The sequence below is a fragment of the Lynx rufus genome, unplaced genomic scaffold (assembly GCF_022079265.1).
Source record: "Lynx rufus isolate CCGP_SWC_20201006 ecotype Redwood Valley unplaced genomic scaffold, mLynRuf1.p SCAF_13, whole genome shotgun sequence".
NCBI lineage: Eukaryota > Metazoa > Chordata > Mammalia > Carnivora > Felidae > Lynx > Lynx rufus.
The window spans coordinates 34,470,977-34,492,008 of record NW_025814827.1 but is presented as its reverse complement, the minus strand read 5'-3'; the positions used below and the strand labels follow the sequence as shown (position 1 = coordinate 34,492,008).

Below are 21,032 nucleotides of genomic sequence, written 5' to 3'. Positions count from 1 at the left end.
TAGTAGTAAAGCTGAAAATGAAGCACTAAAAAAAAATCCCCCAAGTGGTATTCATTGCGTATTTTAGATTCCCCGAAAGAGGAAGCAAAACTTAGAGTTGTGTGTTATCTGTAGATTACACAGTCTGATGGAATCACGGTACTTTATCAGATGAGTCCAGAGAGAGCAGAGATCGAAGCTTTGATATTAGCCCAGACTGGAATTCTGTTTCTTTTTTTTAAATTGTTAGTAAGTACTTGGAAAATACAACGAATGGAAGTCATATCGTTCTGCTGGAGATTTCATTCAGTGATGGAAAAGAAGGATCCCCCAGGGCAGGTTTAAAAAGCAGTGGTGGAAGAGGAAAAAGCCTTTTTTCCTATATTTTTCCTGACTGCAACTTGGTCAAAAAACCAGTTACACACATTTGGAGAAATCCAGAGAAAGTTTTACTTGTTCCACTTTGTAGAATTATGGCATTTAACTTAAGGGCAACTATGGGGGGTGTTGCGAGGAGGCACTGATGTACGAGTAAGGAGCACCTGGCTTAAAGCTTTGGCGTTTTTACTGCTGGCCCTGTGACCTTGACAGGTGACACTAAATGTGACTCATTTTCCTCATCACTTAAAATGGGACTGATGATGCCTCCCTTCCTTCTCATGTAGTTATTCCCACAGATAAGTGTCGTCTGTGAAAATACAGAGCTGTACATGAATGTAAGATGATGGGACTGTTTCCTCCAGCTCTCTCTTGCTCTGATCCACCTGCCCACCAGCATTCTCTTTGACTGTCTTCTTCTCTTTACCTCCTCTTGCTTTTCTCCCTAAATTTTCATGCATCTTCTGAGATGTTAAGCATTTTCATTTATAAAATTCACATTCTCTTGAAACTGTTAACCCTGGCCTTCAGTTCTTGAATCAGTATATATCTGGATGTTAAATTTTTAAAAGTTAAGTTCAATTTTATTCCACTGGAAAGCATTCAGCTTAAATAAAATTTTCACTCTCTGCTGAATTAATGATTGTGTACCGTGATTGTCTCTTATTTATGACTTGTATCTAAAGTAGGTTTTACTTTTCTGTTTTCTAGGAGCGTTTAGAAATTGCTAACTTATCAAACCAAGATCAAAATTCTAGGAAAGACCTAGGAGGACATGGAACAGCCGCCAGTCTACATGGAGGCCTTCCCGACTTCGTAGGAAATGGCAAACATCGGACCAACTCCTCTGGAAGGTCTAAGTAAGTCCTTATGATTTCTGATCTGGAAGGAGAAAGTTGTAGAAGAAATAAGATAACTTGGAGTGCCATGTGATGGAATTTTCAGATCACAGTTTCAGTAACTCTTTCAAAGCCTATAAATATATATATATATTTTTTTTAGGGTTTTTTTTTCAATTTATTTTGAGAGAGAGAGAGTAAGTGGGACACGGACAGAGAGAATCCCAAGCAGGCTCCGTGCTATCGGTGCAGAGCCCAATGTGGGGCTCACACTCAGGGAACGTGAGCTCAAGACCTGAGCTGAAACCAAGAGTCGGATGCTTACCGACTGAGCCATCCAGGCACCCCTTTGCTACTTGGCTCTTTTTTTTTTTTTTTTTAAATCCTCTTTCCTTCTTTTTTCAGGTGTCAAGGTCCAGACACCTAATTTAGTCTTCTAAAATTGATTTATCTCTAACTCTTTTATAAGACGTAGTTAATAACATTTGGCAGTTTTGTTTAAAATACCTGTTATTTTTACGTACTGCCACAGCTACTTGGAAAAATTGGTAACATGGGTGAAGTTCCTAATGATACTGCAACCCCTGTGAACATTCCATAATCTAGAATAGATCCTCCTCTATGAGACCAGTGTTACTGCTCCTAAATTTCATTTGTTTGCATTGGGATGGCTATTTCTGATGGAGTTCAGAAGCTGCTTTACTTATGAATGAATTCAGTTCCTAAAGGTTGTTCTAAAACTCAATTCTGGACGAGTCCAACATAGACAATACGAGCACTCAATATATATACATCTTTTGGGTGAAAACAGGAAATATCAATGACACTGGATTTTGCCTTTTTATCCCTTCGAACTTTGTGTGATTTTTATCTTTCAGAATTGTTATTGCTGTTATACAGCCTATTCTGTTTGTACCACATTTATTGTTTTCTTGATACTTTTCACTTTTAAAATTCTATTTTTCTTTCAATCCTCATAATACATCTTGTCTTACTAACACTCTTAACATTCTCGTTGTATTTGTACTTAACAGTCATGGTGTAAAACACCTTTAAACCAACCATTTACACACTGTAAGCAACTTAAAAGATGACATGGTGTAAAATGTCTGTTAGCACCATCTGTTGGAGGGAGCTGAGCAAATGTAGAGGTGCTTCTAGATAATTCATGTTAATAAGCCTACCATATCATTTTAAACCTTTGCTTTTACATTTTTCTCCATAAATTTCAGTGTGCCCTTGGTTGCACAAAGAACTTTAGAAGTAGAAATTTAAACAGAACTCCAGTGTATCAGCAGTTCCCTAGCGTTTGGAATATGTAGACACATGTGTGATGTGAGAGACTCAAATCTTAATGGGTCTTGTCAACAATGTGGGAGGGGCTCGGGGTAGGGGAAGACAGGTAGGTTGGAGGTGGAGAGACTAGTTAATAAAGGAGTATATCATGTATCCAGGAGAACGTTGGTGGTGACCTGAACAGGGCAGGAGAATTGGAGACGAGAGGGTGGTACTCGGGGATCAACTACACATGAAAGATCTAGGGGCTCAGGGAGGCTCAACATGTTTCTGACTAGAGACAGAATGGATGACTGTGCCACCAACCAAAATAAAATAGCAAAGGGGAAAAACCAGATTGAGAGTGGGTAGGAGAGTGATGGCCGTTTTATTGACATTGCAGTAGCCTGAGGAGTAAAGAGAAGACACAGACAGCCAAGTGTAGAAGTTTGAAAGGGAAGAATAAGAGGAGGTGGGAGCAAGGTTGAGGAAGGGGAATGTGGACCTTGGAGAGAGCTATAGTCTGAGGGGAAGGAGCCTAGATGGAGGGGCAGATTGAACATATAGGAGAGAGGGACAAGCTGCTGGACCAAGATCTCAGAGAGACTCTAGGGAATGGAACTGAGGAACAGGGTCCTTAAAGTCTGGGAAAAAGAACAGTGCAGATGCCAAGAAACATTATCGGTGGAATGGTAGAGTGGGCTTCACTGCCCATTGCTTCATATTCTCGGTGAAAGTTTAAGTCAAGATCATGCTCATTGCTTTGAATGAGAGGGTTGCTTTCTAGAGATCTGTCTGTCCTTGTGCCCCATCAAAGCATTTCATACAGGGGTCCAATCCTGACCGTCTCTCCGTGGTCTCTTTACTACATCATCTACCAGTTTATTCATTTTTGTTTATATTTCCCGATTACTATTTTTGCATTATAATCTAGCATCCCAGCTATTGCTCCTTGCTCAGAAAAAAAACAGGGAAAGGGAAAGAAGGGAGGAGGTGGTGGGTTTTGAACGTTTTGGAGAAGTCATAAAGGGGATTGGCTGAGCGTATCTATCAAAGACAAGTGAGACAATGAATGAGAGCATGCAATGGTTGGGGACCCATCTGGAACTAGGAATTTGTAATGCTCCAAACCCCCCATTTGCAGCTTCTTCCAGTTGTGCAGGTGCATGGGAATGCAGAGATGTGAGATCAATGTGGGACTGAGCTAAATCACTGCTGTAGAACTTCTGTAATGATGGAAATGTACCCTGTCAGTGCTGTCCAATATGGTAGCCACTAGTCACTTGTGGCTATTGAGTACTAAAATTTGGCTATTGCAGTTGAAGAACTGAATTTTTAATTTCATTTTAATTAAATCTAAATAGCCACTTGTGGCTAGTGGCTACCATATGGGACAGCACAGATCCAGAGTTAGGGGTTTGTAGAGTTCATATGGAGAAGACCTCAATGGAGTGGGGGTGCGAGTTGAACAACATTCCCATTAGCACTTCACCTCAATTCCTAGTAGAGATAGATGCTAGACATTGAATGGGCTAGCAAACAGGAGAAAACGGAAGCGCAAGGATTTCCTGTGTTAATCTTAAATTGAAAGAAATCATTGTCCACATTTATTTTTTAAGGCGAGAACGTCAGTATTCTATATGTAGTAGTGAAGATTCTCCTGGCTCTTGCGAAGTCCTGTATTTCTCTATGGGTAGTCCTGATCAGCTCATGGTTTACAAAGGGAAATGCACTGGTGAGTAAACTTGCTAACTTCATTTCAGTTATTCTAACTACAAAAGTTAACCATGAAAGAACAGAGTGGATTGGAGTCTGTGGTCTAAACCAGTGTGGTCCAGGGAAATCTATTAAGACCATAAGTCATTCTCGTTCCCATTACCTAATGACCAAAATGAGAAAGCACTCAGGTTTCCTCCTCTGTAACATGGAAACAAAAAACTTAAGCTCTTAGAAATATTGTTAGATTAGAGATAATTTAAAATTTGTCATTTTTATAATCAGTCAAGCTTTTTGAAACCAAAACGGGTGAAATATGAATCAGTAGAATTTTGTATCTTGCACATCTATTGCTGATAAAATATGTGTAACAAAATGAGTTCTAATACCTATAATCTTTCATAACCCAAGTCTGATTTTTTAGTTGATATCCATCTAAATAGCACTTTTCTCTTGGCATGTTGTATCTGACCAGGAAAAACACTTCATTTTCTATATGTTTTATTTAGCAGTTTTGCCTACTGATGGGTATTTGGGGTGAAGCTGGTTCAGCAATTCATGATTTGAATTGTTTATATTAAAATCACACTTTCATTATCTACTTTTTTGCCCTAAATATAAATCTTTTATCAGCCATACAGATACAGCCACTACTTGGTGTAGGGATCACTTGCATATAGTGAATCTGACAATTTAATTTTTAGTCTCATAAATATTCTTTGCCAAAGCTAACAGCCAAATTTTCTAAATGGAGTTTACTTTCTTTTGGTGTCTTTTTCCCTTTAAGGAGATGCAGATAAGCGTGGTAGTTGCCAGGGAGCAGGCAGCAGATAGAGGGAGAAGACACTAGATACCTGAATAGTCTATGAACTGGACACTTAACCTTGGCTGACGGAATGCAGCCTGAACCGCACAGGACTGTGTGGACGCTGACTGTGCCATATGCACACTAAGCAACCATTTGGTGAGGTTGACGACCTTGGACCTGAGACGTCCTTGACTCAGAGGCATTTCAGATTCTGGCAACATAAAACACTACTGGCAACATAAAACATTACTTTCAATAATCTGGGGAAATCAGGAAGGCAAATTAACCCAGTTGCTTATTATTACCTTAGCTCAGTCTCGCTGGTACTCATTATACCAATTTACCTTAGTTAATACCCTCATTAGGAGACACGTTTGCAATTGAAACATTTTTTTGTAAAACCATTGCATAAATTATTTTGCTTTCCACAACAGGTCTAATTTTTAAGATATGTCCTGATTTTCTACGAAACGTTTTTATAAAAGATGAATTCATTGGCATTTGTTTTTCAACTTAAAGCTGTTAGAGTCAGACAGCTGACGGATAAAGCGCTTTAGACACCGTCTGTAAAAATGACCATTAACACATAATAGAGGCTCAGTCGGAATTCTGCTGGTAACCTATTTACCTTCAGCCTCATGGCAGTGTGTTCTTTTGTCTCTTATTACCCCCATGACAAAAAAGTGACAAGAGGAGGGTGGTGATGACAAAATTATAATCCAAAAAACCACGAACTCTAAGCAGGAATTACGAGATACTGACCTGGTTCCAGTTTAGGAGACAAATATTGCAAGACATTGTACCGTGTAATGCACACATCTAATTAGGCTTTGTGTAAATAACATCACATTCCATCCCATAAACATTTTAATGTGCGTTTTCCAACGTGTGCTGCTTAGGCCCCACATTCCACAGGTTGCTTCCTTTGGTTGACAAATTCTCAAACATCAAGGGTTTTTTTTCTCCTCAGGCTAAGAATGTCGGGAATTATTTATAACTAGCATGACCAATCATTTTAATTAAAATTTCTTAAATTGCCAGCATTTCTACGACATAAAAACTGCCTCTCAGGTAAAAAGTCTAGGTGAGCTAGTTCACTTTTGCTAAGACCACTTTGTCTTGTACATCCAGGTTACTTTTCATTTTTTAAGTGGAAAAAATAATTACCATTATTTCTTTGAAACACTTTTTTTCATTAGAAGACAGTGTAGCATCATGGAAAGATATTTAGATACTATGAGAAAAAGACAAAATAGTGTATATCCTTAGTTCTCAACTGAGGGCAGTTTTGTCCCCAGGGGGACATTTGGTGCTGTTTGGACATATTTTTAAAAAATTTTTTTTTTCAACGTTTATTTATTTTTGGGACAGAGAGAGACAGAGCATGAACGGGGGAGGGGCAGAGAGAGAGGGAGACACAGAACCGGAAACAGGCTCCAGGCTCTGAGCCATCAGCCCAGAGCCCGACGCGGGGCTCGAACTCCCGGACCGCGAGATCGTGACCTGGCTGAAGTCGGACGCTTAACCGACTGCGCCACCCAGGCGCCCCTGTTTGGACATATTTTTGATGGTTAAGACTAGGGTAGGGATGCTATTGGCATCTAGTGGGTAGAGGCCAGGGGTACTGCTTAACATCTTACAGTGCACAAGACAGCCTTTGGCGACAAAAGATCTTAGTACAAAATGTCCATAGTGTCAAGGGTGAGAAACCCTGTTACGTATGCTATGATTTGGTAAATTAGAAAAAGAATAGAGGGAACAGGAAGAGAATAGAGGGAACAGGAAGAGAAATAAAATGGTGATATTATAGGTGATGATTTTCTCCATTTCCATTTTTTTCTGGTAATTTTCCAGGCACAAGTGGAAACCATATGCAGATCACTAAATAAGTGTGTCTGTCTTTCTAACTTCAAATTTAAACCGTCATTTCTTGTTCCTTCCCTCAAAACCATTGGCCAGTTTGTATTTGCTGACCATATTCAAATTTTGTAGTAAGAAGATCATTGATGTCTTAAAATTTCCAAATTATTAAAACTTATTTTTACTGTGCACACTAATCTACATCAACGGAGTTATCTTGATAGAGTGTTCCTATTTCCAGATTCCTTCCATCATATTAGTAGCTATCGCCTTAGTAGGCATAGTCATCAGAAGTGAAACGGTTATAAAAGTAACATGCTGAATAACGGCTAGTAGAGGAAAACACTGATCTGCTACTAAATCTCATTTATTTTCCTTTTCTAAAAATTAATATTTAAGGGTTCAGAGTCTGTTGTTACATATTACAAATGTGGTTACAGAAGAGCATGTATTCCATGAAATCATATTTTTTATAGTTAGCACATGGTATATCCACTGTTGAATGAATAAATGAAGATATATCCCCTCTTTCTTTACCCCCACAGAAATTATACCTGTGAGATTTCATTATATTTTCTTTCAATGTGCAGGCAGTGATGAGCAGCTTGGAAAATTAGTTTACAATGCTTTGGAAACGGCCACTGGCAACTTTGTCTTGTTGTATGAATGGGTCCTTCAGTGGCAGAAAAAAATGGGTCCGTTCCTTACCAGTCAAGAGAAGGAGAAGATTGATAAGTGCAAAAAGCAGGTGGGCATCTGAGGTGGCCCTTGAGCAGAGGCCTCACCCTGAAATGAGGAGATGACAGAACAAAAGAGCGGTGTGTTTGATTGGCTAGCAAAGATGACAGAATGGCATGAGATCTGTTTAACCAGAGGGGATGGTGTGGGACCCGCCCCCCCTTCCAGAGTTTCCTCAGCCCCTTGTTGACTCTGGCACAACTCTCACAGTGTGGTCACGACTTCGAGGCTGTTTTCTGCACCTCCGTTGTCAGCCTCTTTTATGGTATTAATAGCCATCTCCAAGAAAAACAAACCCGTATTTATGATAGAAAAACTGGAAGGAAATACACTGAAATCATAATGGTTGTCTTTGGGTGGTGACCATCTAGATAATTTGTGGGTATCTCTCTTTTGTGTTAGTACTTATTAAAGTGTTGACACTGAATCCTTATAATCAAGAGAGGTGGGTGGTTTTTTTTGTTTTGTCTCTTTTTTTAACGTTTATTTATTTTGAGAGACAGGGAGAGACAGAGAGAATCCCAAGCAGGCTCTACCCTGTCAGCGCAGAGCCCCATGCATGGTTTAATCTCACGAACCATGAAATCGTGACCTGAGCTGACATCAGGAGTTGGATGCTTAACTGACAAAGCTACCCAGGCACCCCATTTTTTTTTATTTTTTGTTTTTTATGTTTTTTTTAAAATGTTTATTGGTTTTGAGAGAGGGAGAGAGAGAACCCCAAGCAGGCTCCATGCTTAGCGTTGAGCCTGTCGTGGGGCTCAGTCTCACGGCCATGAGATCATGACAGGTGCCAAAATCAAGAGTCAGACATTCATCCTACTGAGCCACACAGGCGTCCCTGCCCCCATTATTTTTTTTTTTTTTTTTTAAGATTTTTAAAATTCTTTTTAAGCAATCTTTATACCCAACATGGGACTCCATTGACCGAGCTTGCCAGGCACCACAATCAGGAAAGGTTTTTTTTTTTAATTTTTTTTTTTTAATGTTTACTTATTTTTGAGACAGAGAGAGACAGAGCATGAACAGGGGAGGGTCAGAGAGAGGGAGACACAGAATCTGAAACAGGCTCCAGGCTCTGAGCTGTCAGCACAGAGCCCGACGCGGGGCTCGAACTCACAGACCGTGAGATCATGACCTGAGCCGAAATCGGACGCTTAACCGACTGAGCCACCCAGGCGCCCCAGGAAAGGTTTTTAAAAATAATTAGTGTTTCTTTTTTTTTCTGCTGGCCTTATGGCAAAATAAATTGCTTTTAAGAGCTGTTCACCAATGTTAGGGGCGCCTGGGTGGCTCAGTTGGTTAAGCATCTGACTCAGGTCATGATCTTACGGTTTGTTAGTTTGAGCCCTGCATCGGGCTCTTTGCTGACAGCTCCGAGCCTGGAGCCTGCTTCGGATTCTGTGTCTCCCTCTCTCTCTGCCCCTCTCCTGCTGGCACTCTGTGTGCATCTGTCTCAAAAATAAATAAACGTTAAAAAAAAAAAAATAGGGAAAAAAAGCTGTTCACCAGTTTTATAGTAATTTGCGCATTAGATTTTAAGATCACGGAAGTTGATAATTAAATTGCTTTCATCTTCATGAACCGTTAGGTTGGCCGTATAATTTAGGGGAGGATACAGTGCAGAACGTATTTGTTCTCCTTTGAAAGTACATTTTCTGTTAAATAGTTTACCTTTGAAGTGAAATACCAGTTAATGCTGGCCAATACGATATTATCTTAGTGGTGTTTTTCCTTATCAGATTCAAGGGGCAGAAACGGAATTCAACTCGCTGGTAAAATTGAGCCATCCAAATGTAGTACACTACTTTGCGATGAATCTCAAAGAGCAAGATGACTCCATTGTGGTGGACATTTTATTGGAGCATATTAATGGGGTCTCTCTCGCCGCACACCTGAGCCACTCAGGCCCCATCCCCGTTCATCAGCTCCGCAAGTACGCAGCTCAGCTCTTGTCGGGCCTCAGTTATTTGCACAGCAACGACGTGGTACACAAGGTTCTGAGCGCATCCAGTGTCTTGGTGGATGCAGAGGGCAATGTCAAGATTACAGACTACAGCATTTCTAAGCGCCTAGCAGACATTTGCAAGGAGGACGTATTTGAGCAAAGCCGAGTTAGTTTCAGTGACAACGCCCTGCCTTATAAAACTGGAAAGAAAGGAGACGTTTGGTGTCTTGGCCTTCTGCTGATCTCCCTCAGCCAAGGACAAGAATGTGGAGAGTACCCTGTGACCATCCCTAGCGACTTACCAGCTGACTTCCAAGATTTTCTAAAGAAGTGAGTATCACTGGAGCGCCTGGGTGGCGCAGTCGGTTAAGCGTCCGACTTTAGCCAGGTCACGATCTCGCGGTCCGGGAGTTCGAGCCCCGCGTCAGGCTCTGGGCTGATGGCTCAGAGCCTGGAGCCTGTTTCCGATTCTGTGTCTCCCTCTCTCTCTGCCCCTCCCCCATTCATGCTCTGTCTCTCTCTGTCCGAAAAATAAATAAACGTTGAAAAAAAAATTTTTTTTAAAAATAAAAAAAAAAAAGAAGTGAGTATCACTGAGATTCTCTCTAATTGCTCTTTACTCCTGAGCTTTGGACTGCGCTTGAATGTGCTCACCATCTAAGGGATGTGTTGAAGCTGAAAAGTGAGGAGCAGGATTGGAGTTTATTCTTTGTCCTCCCAATCTTTTCCCAGCCACATAGGTTCTGTTTTCTTGCTTACATTTTCATTCCCTTAGTTCGCCCATTCTCCTAAATTCACTTGGGCTTAGTAATAGATTTCCAAGCTGCTTTGGGGGAGAGCCTGGTATATCTAGGAAGTTAACTGGGAGAAATGCCCCAAGTATTCCAAATGGAAGACCCTCTTTGTCTCCCTTTGCTGCTGGTTCCTCAAGGATCAAAGACAAGGCCTCCGCTGTCTAGGAGTGTGATTCTGCCCCTTGTTCTTCGTAACCATTCTTCACTGTCATTGTGTCATTCAGCCAAGTCCTAGACGGCAGTGACTGTCTCACACCAGCCATAGGATTTTTCGATACTTGTAAATTCCAGGTGCGCATTTCATTGTAGAGCCAAGTCTAACTGCATCGAGAGAATCCTTACTGAGGGGCTCACCTGAGGCCTACAGTTTTTGTCTGGGTCCTTCCCTTTAGGACTTTGCAGCTTAGCCCTGCCTCTGTGCTGTGTCCAAGCCAGACTTAGGTGCTCTGGGTTTCTCTGTGAAAAGGGAACTAAGATCTCTTCAGTCTGGGCTTTTCTAGATACTCCCCTGGTCCTGCCCTCCTGCAGAAGTTGACCCGGACTGGTTTCTTCCCTTTCCTGCACTCTGTCTTGTTTCTCACTATTTCTTTTTTCCAACCATTCACTTTTATCCACTCCCTCCATTTCTTTTTTAATCTTTTTATTTATCTATTTATTATTATTTTTTGATGTTTATTTTTGAGAGACACAGTGTGAGTGGGGAGGGGCAGAGAGATGGAGACACAGCAGGCTCCAGGCTCTGACTGTCAGCACGGAGCCTGACATGGGGCTCCAACTCACGGACCACGACATCGTGACCTGAGCAAAGTTGGATGCTTAACCAACTGAGCCACCCAGGCGCCCCAATTTAATTGATTTTTTTTAATGTTTATTGATTTATTTTGAGAGAGAGCGCGAGCAGGGGGAGAGGCGCGCGAGGGAGAGAGAGAGAGAGAGAGAGAGGGACAATCCCAGGTGGGCGCCACACCAACAGTGGAGAGCCCCATGTGGGACTCGATCTCACAGAACAGTAAGGTCATGACCTGAGCCGAAATCAGGAGTCAGACCCTTAACTGACTGAGCCACCCCAGCGCCCCTCTTTCTTAGTCTTTTTTTTATTTATTTATTTATTTATTTATTTATTTATTTATTATTATTATTTATTTATTTTTCATTTATTTTTTAATTTATTTTTATTTTTTTTTAAACATTTATTTATTTTTGAGACAGAGAGCATGAACAGGGGAGGGTCAGAGAGAGAGGGAGACACAGAATCCAAAACAGGCTCCAGGCTCCGAGCTGTCAGCACAGAGTCCGACACGGGGTTCGAACTCACGGACCGCGAGATCATGACCTGAGCCGAAGTCGGACGCTTAACCGACTGAGCCACCCAGATGCCCCTCTTACTCTTTAACATGGTTGTCCTTGAGACTTTTTGTATATTCCTCCCCCATCCTAGACTGGTTTGATGGACCGCTCGGTGAAGAAGTTGCCACACAGTGTTGTACTTCCTTTGCTGTCCAGCCGCAGTTAAAAAAAAAAGAAAGAAATCGTTCACAAATGGCACCAGCATGGCTACATTTCATTTGTAGTTGTTTGTTTTACTTACTGGTGAATCCCCTGGACAAAGATTCTGTTCAGCTCAGTCTGCATGATAAGAAAGAGCCCAGACTGGAGCCGGACCGCTGGATTCAGATTCCACCTTTCCCCCTTAGAATTAGCTGAGTTCTTAAGTTCTCCACCCAGAGTTGTATCCTTGTAAAACGGATCGTTTTAATTTACTAATTTACTTTTAATTTAGTCCTTTAATAATAATAGCACTGCCTCCCTCAGGAGGTGGTTGGAGGGATTGAGTGAGCTCAACACCTATCCAGTGGCCTGTGCTGTGCTGTGGGTAGGGTTAGTTAGCACCGTCCTCTGGAGAGAGTACAGTAAGCTTCCAGGCTTTTCATCCCTTTTCAGAGCTGGACCTAACATTTGCCTCCACTACTTATGGCTGCCATGGTGCCAAAATTGGTGGCTCAGAAAATTTCATCTTTTTTTTTTTTTTTTTTTTTTAATGTCTGTTTATTTTTGAGAGACAGAGACAGAACATGAGCAGGGATGGGACGGAGAGAGAGAGGGAGACGTAGAATTCAAAGCAGGCTCCTGGCTCAGAGCTGTCAGCCCAGAGCCCCACGCGGGGCTCGAACCCACGGACCACGAGATCATGACCTGAGCCAAGGTCGGACGCTTAACTGAGCCAACCAGTCACCCCAGAAAATTTCATCTTTTTAACTGAGCTCCTGGAGGCTATGAAATCTCTTTATTTTTTTTGAATTTACATCCAAATTAGTTAGCATATAGTGCAACAATGATTTGAGGAGTAGATTCCTTAATGCCCCTTACCCATTTAACCCATCCCCCCCTCCCGGCTGTAAGATCTCTTAAAGATACGGTTTGTTCTAGGAAGGCTTTACGGGTTTTCTTGATTACTGTCACAGTTGAGTTAGAGTTGACAATGTGTTTCAGAAACCTGACAGGATGTGTATAGGGATGTTCATTGCAGCATTTTTTTTATGCACGTGAAAAATTAGAAATTATCTAAATGGCCAACAGTAGGAGGAGAAGGTGTACGTAATGTAAATAAATTCTGGTAAGTTCAGAAAGATCTTGGAAAGATCTCTAAGACACGTGGTGTAGCCTTGTAATATATAATAAGAAATATTTATTTGGTCTTCATCCCTGTTTGAAACACAGAGCTCTCAAAAACATTGGAATTTCTGAAGTGATGAGAGTGGTAAGGGTGCCCCTTGTTATGTTGATGAGGTAAATTTTGGACCACACCAGAGGATGGGGCTGGTTGCCCAGAGAACTGACCTAAGAATCCACCCCTCTCACCAATCACCAGTGGCCAATGATTTAATTAATCATGCCTATATAATGCAGCCTCCATAAAAACCCAAAAGGTTGGGGTTTGGAGAACTTCCAGCTTGGTGAGCACATGGAGATTTTTGGGAGGCAGGTGAGCCTGGAGGCGGGGCACGGAAGCCCTGTGATGTCTCCGCACACCTCACCCTATGCATTTCTTAATTTTTACAAAAATTTTTAAGGTTTTATTTATTTTTGAGTGAGAGAGAGTATGAGCAGGGGAGGGGCAGAGAGAGAGGGAGACAAAGAATCCGAAGCAACCTTCAGGCTTGGAGCTGTCGGCACAGATCCCAACGCAGGGCTCAAACTCGTGAACTGCAAGATCGTGACCTGAAGTCAGACGCTTAAATAACTGAGCCACCCAGGCACCCCTTGCTCTGTGCATTTCTTCTAACTGTTCCTGAGTTATATCCTTCCATAAGAAACTGGTAATCTAGTAAATGTTTCTCTGAGTTCTGGAAGCCCTCTAGCAGACTAATGGAACTCAGGGAGGGGGTTGTTGGAACCTCTGATCTGTAGCTGGTTGATTGAAAGCATGGGTTGTGACTGGCATCTTCAAGGGATTGGGGGGCAGTCTTATGGGATCGAGCCCTCGACCTGTGGGATCTGATGTGGTCCCCAGGTAGGTGGTGTCAGAATTGAGTTGAATTGTAGGACACCCAGCTGGTGTTAGAGAATTGCTTGGTCCCCCTCCCTGCTAGTCCCCCAACAGTGGAATTGAGTACAGAACCTTTTACACGATCAAATGAAAAAAGCAAGTTGAGGATTATACAGGGTGAAGTCGTTAGAAGAAAAAAAAAGTGTCTCTTTTGTATGATTGTGTTAAATGCATAGAAAAATAAAGTCTAGAATGACAGACACTAAAGGGGAAGGGAGGAATTGGAGAGAGTTGGCGGTTTGGTCGAAGACTTTATCATAATCAATAAGGTTTTAACTTTTGCAAGGAGAAGGCATTCTTGTTTTACTTCAAGGTAGTTAAAATTAACCTTAAATTTAGGGGGAAAAGCCATATCTTACACAAATGCTTTTATTGTGATTTTTTTTTCCTGTCCTTTTCAAGGTATGAAATTAGGAGTACTTGGCATTTTAGTGCTGACATAAAAAAATAAAATGTTCCCCTTTAAGGTAGTTGCTGCCACCACTTGATAGCTACAGATTTTAAGTATAGAATTCAGAGTGCTGGTTGGTTCTATTAGAAACATTGTTGATAATTAGGGTCAGGTGCTACCCAGTGGTGCTGGCTTGAGTCATTGTCAATACAGCCAGACAGCTGAGATCTTTTAGAACAGTGGTTCTCAGATTTTATGTTGAATTGAAACCACCCGGACAGCTTGGTGAAGCACAGATTACTGCCCAGACCACCAGAGTTGCTGATTTACCAGGACAGTGTTGGAATAGAATTTGTAACAAATCCCCAATACTGATAGTGAATGCTACTGGTCAGAGACCCCACCTCGAGAACCACTGGGTTAAAGGCATGGCTTCTCTGCCTTCATTAAAACACAAAAATTATTAGAACACCAAACCAGGTTCAAGGAATGAGAATGAAAAGAAAGTATGTGACAAAATGTGGGATTTTAAAAAAAGTAGTCCATAATTGTTACCAGGTTACATCATACTATGATGAACAGGCTTTGTCCAAAGTTTGTCATATTGGGCCCCGATCTTGCATCAGCTTTCAGATTTGCTTGTCCTTTGGAAAGCTTTGTTTTCCACTGGTCCTGGAGAGTCTTGGTTTAGTACGTCAAGTCATTGAACTATTAATGGGAGTGGAAATTCATAACTTGTGCTATCTTAAACTTGTTAAACAAAAAAATAGTGTTCCATGAGATAGATCTTCCTGCCTCTAAAGACTATACATTTTTTGACTCCCCAGTCACGCCCAGCCTGGTGTTCAATATGTATTCACTTACGAGTGCATTTGGTCCCTAAGCAATATGAATTCTCTAATGTGTATTTATTTTAAAATCAGTAAAAAAAAAAAAAACTTGCATTAACAAGTTTAGTGCTTGTTTTCTGTGTCACTGAGACCCTTTCTTCTCTCTCACTGAGGTGTGTTTGCTTGGATGATAAGGAAAGATGGAGTCCCCAGCAGTTGTTGAAACACAGCTTTATCAATCCTCAGCCGAAAATGTCTTTACTGGAACAAAGTCCTGAAGGTGAGTCTGTTACCACTCTTTTTTGAAAACCTGCCTGACATTAATTATTTTGAAAGTAAACCTAAAACTGGAACGGGCTGCTTGGATCATAGATTTTTATCTGGTTTATGCCGCGCTGTACGTAAATCCTTTCATTGAATGTGTACCATGCGCATGGAACTGTTGTGCCCTCCTGGTTTTTTCCAGCCTCGACTTATTAAAGTGTCCATTGGCTAACCCTTCTGGTCACATCACTTTACTGCTGTGCAACCGGATTTCCCTGTCACTACTCAAGTAGCAGATGAGGGATCATCAGCAGAGCTGGGGATGAGGCAGGAGACCTGGGTATGGGTTCTGACCCTATCGCATCGTCATTTCCTTGTTAGCAGTCTCAGCCCCACCTCTGACCTGGGCTCATGTGTATTCCACCTCCCCCTACAAGGTGAGAGGAGAAGTGTTCACGGGTCTGTGCCAGGGAAGAGGTACTTTTTCAAACTACCGGTTGGGGCCCCTTCTTCCAGCACTTGGTTCCTTACTGGGTTTTGCATCCCTTGCTCTTTTTCTAATGCTTCGTTTGCCTCTCACGTTTTGTTTTATCTCAGACTCGGGAGGACAAGATTATGTTGAGACCGTTATTCCTAGGAAGCAGCTACCCAGCGCGGCATTCTTCAGTGAGACACAGAGACAGTTTTCCCGGTACTTCATCGAGTTTGAAGAATTACAGCTTCTCGGCAAAGGAGCTTTTGGGGCTGTCATCAAGGTGTGGTACAGCGTTGTGCCTGGCGCTTTCAGAGCTCCTCCTCTGTTCATTTCTGCACACAGGGAGTTCTTTTTTTATTTTTATTTTTTAAAGGGAGTTCTTTTTTGAGAGCGGGGAGAGAAGTGAGCACGGCCATTTGAAACTCTGACCGTCATGACCTTTGCAAAGTCAAAGGCTTGAAAGTTCCCCTGGACACGTTAAGAACGTATCATGCCTCCTCCGTTGCCTGATGCAGTCCCTTAATGTGAAAACTGCATGATTACATGCGGAGCCAGGACCTCTCCATGAAGACCATTTTTCTGAGCTTTGGTTCAGAAAGAAAAGTGTCCTTTTTGTCCCATTTGCTTTTCAGAGGTGCTGTGGATAAAAGGGCTGCAAGGTTAGCGCTGAGGTGGGGTTCACTGGGAAATGGCCCCAGACGGTCTCCATGCCTTGTATTTTCCAGCTGCTCCGGAGAGAGAAAACTAGTGGCGTGTTACGAGGGTGTGCCGTTGTTAGGTCTCGCCTTCCGCGTTCTTGTCTATTTGGGTGACTCATGATTACTTGCCCCTTGAGAAAGAGATTTCAGCTGCTCTTAAGTAATTTTTGGCAGTTTGCCTCCTAGGAGACCCAGGCTGATACTGTGCTATTAAATCCATATAAGACCTGTCATCTTTCACAGAATAAAATGGTCCTCCATCAAGAAGGCATATGCCCATTTAGGATTCTGAGAATGTTATTAGGAAAGGTTACTAGGATTACTGTGGAAGGCCTTTTACACTCCCCTAAATAAATAAATAAATAAATAAATAGGTGTTTCTGTGGTAATCAGGGACAGAAAGACAATCTTGAAAATGTTCAACTTTCTTCGTGAAAGTATAGACACTCTAGTTAGACGGTTAAATAGACCTACTATGGGCAGATACCTTGATTGGATAATCACAGTGATCTTCAGGGGAGTGGATGATGTTGGGTATGTTATTCATTTAACTCCCACTATAATTTTGATCAAGCCCTTTAATGTGTTTGTATTTTAGATTTTTGAACACAAACATTACCAAACTCCATTTTGGGTAGGCTCATATAATAAAAATGATGGGTAGGCTCATATAATAAAAACGTCTAGTAATTTAAGCCCCTAAGTTTTCTTGTGGTTTTTCGTTCCGAGAGGCCATAGCCCTCACACTCCATCTCTGTTTCTGGGTTAGGGTAGGGCATTCTGTTCGGTGATCTGGCATTTCAATAGCAGTTGGCCTGAGTATGATTCATGAACCTTTCCATTTTTATTTATTTATTTTTACTCTTTAAAAAAAAATATTTATTTTTGAGAGAGACGGAGAGACAAAGTATCAGCTGGGGAGGTGCAGAGAGAGAGAGGGAGACACACAATGCAAAGCAGGCTCCAGGCTCTGAGCTGTCAGCACAGAGCCTGGTGCAGGGCTGGAACTAATGAGCTGTGAGATCATGACTTGAGCCGAAGTCGGGTGCTCAACCAACTGAGCCACCCAGGCGCCCCAGCACCTTTCCATTTTAATAAGTGAGTTCCTAGAAGTCTGCAGTGTAGCAAGCTCCACATCCCGATCAGTGACTCCCAAGTGTTCATGATGTGTTCTGAGACTCAAGGTTGAAGACCATGCCAAGACTTTGCATGGTCTTCTACTCTATTAACATGGCAGTAAACAACACAGGGCTACATAGAGCTTTTTGGAGCACATTCCATATTTCAGGTAATGTGGCAGGTGGCTCACAAACCTTATCTTTCAATTTGGTGACATGTTATGAAATAAATATTAACCCCCTATTTCAGATGAGGGAACTGACTTTCAGAGAAGTTATGTAATTAGCGTGAGGTTGGATACATGCACTAACAGATGAAAACCAGCCTTCAGACCTAGATCTGTTTTACTCAAAAGCATGTTTCTTGCCACTGTTTCCACACAAAGGTAATCTGAAACAATTTTATAGTACTCCTTTCTCTATCCTGGAAGTTATTTACTATACTAATCTAAACCTATGAGAATGATGCTTTATTTTGTATTTTGTCATTAACTAGTTCCTCCCTCCGCCCATGGCCAGGTTGTTGCTTTTTATCACCTCATTTGTCCTGCACATTGGGTCTGGAATGTTCTGGTGAACAAAAATTTTTCAAAGCTACTTCAGTCAACCCAATGGCATGGTGCAACTGCCAAAGATAAGATGCCTCTGTGCAGGATGTAGAGACCTGCCTTGGAAACTTTCTCTTGTATTTTTCTTGTTTTTATTTGATTGTGTTCTTAATCACATTTTTTTAGTCTTAATACATGTCATCAGTTATAAATCTTTTTTTTTTTTAATGTTTATTTATTTTGAGAGAGAGAGAGAGAGCGAGAGCAAGCAGGGAAGGGGCAGAGAGGAGAAGAGAGGATCCTTAGCAGGCTCCAAGCTGTCAGTGCAGAGCCCAACATGGGGCCACGAACTGAAAAATAAGACCTGAACTGAAACCAAGAGTCACGGCGCTTAACCAACTGAGCCACCCAGGTGCCCCTCCATCATAAGTCTTCATAACAAAATCAGTGGGCAATAATTGTGTTAATACCAATTTTTTTTTTTTTTTTTTTTTTTTTACTGAGCATCTTTCTCAGTGAGGCCTTGATTGTAAGTGCTTTGCTCACCTCATTCACTTAATGCTTGCAGATAGTGACCTTTGAGGAAGGGAAGTGGTATATGTACCATTTTATAGATGAGAAAATTGAGTTTTGAGGAAATTAAGTCCTTTGCCCAATTTTACACAGCTTTGTAAGTTGAGAATTAGAATCTGCATTCAACTTAACATTTTTGGAGTTGAGTTGGTGTTTAGTGACTTTGTTAAAAAAAAAAACAAAACACAAAACTTGGAGAGAAGCTAAAATTCTGAAACCTTATACTGATTTCAGAAAATAATTCATATATATATATTTTTAAGTTTATTTATTTTGAGAAAGATCATGAGTGCAAGCAGAGAGAGGGAGAGACAGAATCCCAAGGAGGCTCCATGCTGTCAGCGTAGAGCCAGACCCCGGCTCTAACTCCCAAACTGTGAGATTATGACCTGAGCCAAAATCAAGAGTCAGATGCTTAATCGACTGAGCCACCCAGGCATCTGGAACATAGTTCATAATTCAACAATTTCTTAGAAATTGAGATAGCAGATGTGATACTGGGAAAGCAGGAATGTGATTGTTGGTAAAATTAATGATTCAAATGGAGATCATATTTTCTCCAGGTCTCTTATTATTAAGCTAAATACACCTGTCACTTGAGGTGAGATGTTTTCTGTTTTTTGGCAGTCCAGACTTTGTTCAGCTCAAGAGGTTGAAATGCGTGGCTCTCCACTGTAGCTTTTGGTCCTCATTCAGAACCAAGGGCTCGCCTTGGGAGGGGATTGGTGAGGCCATACAGATGTCACCTCTGCATGGCTCTGAGCTGCTGACCTGCACTGGCTTCCTCCCCCTCTTCTCGTGGCAGGTGCAGAACAAGCTGGACGGCTGCTGCTACGCGGTGAAGCGCATCCCCATCAACCCGGCCAGCAGGCATTTCCGCAGGATCAAGGGCGAGGTGACCCTGCTGTCACGCCTGCACCATGAGAACATCGTGCGCTACTACAACGCCTGGATCGAGAGATACGAGCGGCCGGTGGGCCTGGGGATCCTGCCCTCGGACTCGGAGTCCAGCCCAGGGATGCCCCAGGTTCGGGACGGGCGAGGTTTGTCCCGGCCTACCGCACAGGACAGCGGCCGGGACGGCCCTGGCAGCGTGGAGGCCACCGCGCCACCACCCATCCTCAGCTCAGTGGAGTGGAGCACGTCGGGGGAGCGCTCGGCCAGCGCCCGCTTCCCCACCGCTGGCCCGGGCTCCAGCAGCGACGAGGAAGAGGACGACGAGGAGGAAAACGACGGTGTCTTCTCGCAGCCCTTCCTGTAAGATCATCCGCGGGGGCGCCAGGCCCACCCCTGGGGGAAGAGGATTTAGTGAGAGACCCGGGCTATCCCCATGTTTCCATACACAAACGTGTGCATGTTGAAAAAGTAACCAGATTCGGTCCAAAGGTGTTTTTCCCCCACTGTTGTCACAAGATCTCCAAAATCCAAGCCCTGAAGGAAGGAAAAATAGGAATTCCTTCCAATACCTCACTTTAGTACATTTGATAGAAAGTTTATAGAGAGCATTCTTTTTTTTTTTTTTTTTAATTTTTTTTTTAAAGTTTATTTATTTTTGAGACAGAGACAGAGCATGAACGGGGGAGGGTCAGAGAGAGAGGGAGACACAGAATCTGAAACAGGCTCCAGGCTCTGAGCCGTCAGCACAGAGCCTGATGCGGAGCTTGAACTCACGAACCTCGAGATCATGACCCGAGAGGAAGTCGGACGCTTAACCGACTGAGCCACCCAGGCGCCCCTAGAGAGCATTCTTTGGATAAGGGTTTCCAACTCTGGGACGTTGAAAAACTAACCTGGAGTCTTGACATGGGGCCAACTGCAGTTCTAAAAAAGGGTTTACCAAACCAATAATTACGATCCTGAAGTTTATGCTTCTCAGAAGCCACTCTGGTCATCTTTTACTTTCCTGGTTGGATTACATTCTATCCAGTTGGATACAGTTGATCATAATTCTTAGCTGTTGAATTTATAACCGGGAATTTGATTTCTTCAGTATTTCTCTATTTTTCTTTTTAAGACCTGCTTCAGATTCTGACAGTGATATCATCTTTGAAGATGAGAACAGTAAGAGTCAGAATCAGGTAAATATGTAAATAGAAATTACACCATTTTATCATGGGTGGGCTTGTAAGAAAACTAACGTTTGACATTATAAACCTCTGATAGAATAATAAAGCCTTGCTCTGATTTGCAAATATAGAAACTTTCAATGTTAAAAATGTGGTTGTTTAATTTATTTGCCACTCCTATGTTTAT

At 42.1% G+C, this 21,032-nt stretch overlaps 1 protein-coding gene across 4 annotated transcripts in view; it reads left to right on the top strand.

Moving 5' to 3' along the window:
- Positions 1 to 21,032, top strand: part of EIF2AK4 (eukaryotic translation initiation factor 2 alpha kinase 4) — a 97,600-nt gene that overhangs the window by 24,308 nt on the left and 52,260 nt on the right. For all 4 annotated transcript variants that reach the window (XR_006961302.1, XM_047075335.1, XM_047075334.1 and 1 more), the window contains exons 6-13: positions 1,069 to 1,217; positions 4,091 to 4,206; positions 7,446 to 7,603; positions 9,336 to 9,871; positions 15,277 to 15,383; positions 15,965 to 16,122; positions 19,585 to 20,036; positions 20,794 to 20,857. Coding sequence is in view for 3 of the 4 variants with exons in the window: in XM_047075335.1 (XP_046931291.1) it covers positions 1,069 to 1,217; positions 4,091 to 4,206; positions 7,446 to 7,603; positions 9,336 to 9,871; positions 15,277 to 15,383; positions 15,965 to 16,122; positions 19,585 to 20,036; positions 20,794 to 20,857 (1,740 nt within the window). In the remaining variant the exon portion in view is untranslated. The remainder of the gene's footprint in view (positions 1 to 1,068; positions 1,218 to 4,090; positions 4,207 to 7,445; positions 7,604 to 9,335; positions 9,872 to 15,276; positions 15,384 to 15,964; positions 16,123 to 19,584; positions 20,037 to 20,793; positions 20,858 to 21,032) is intronic.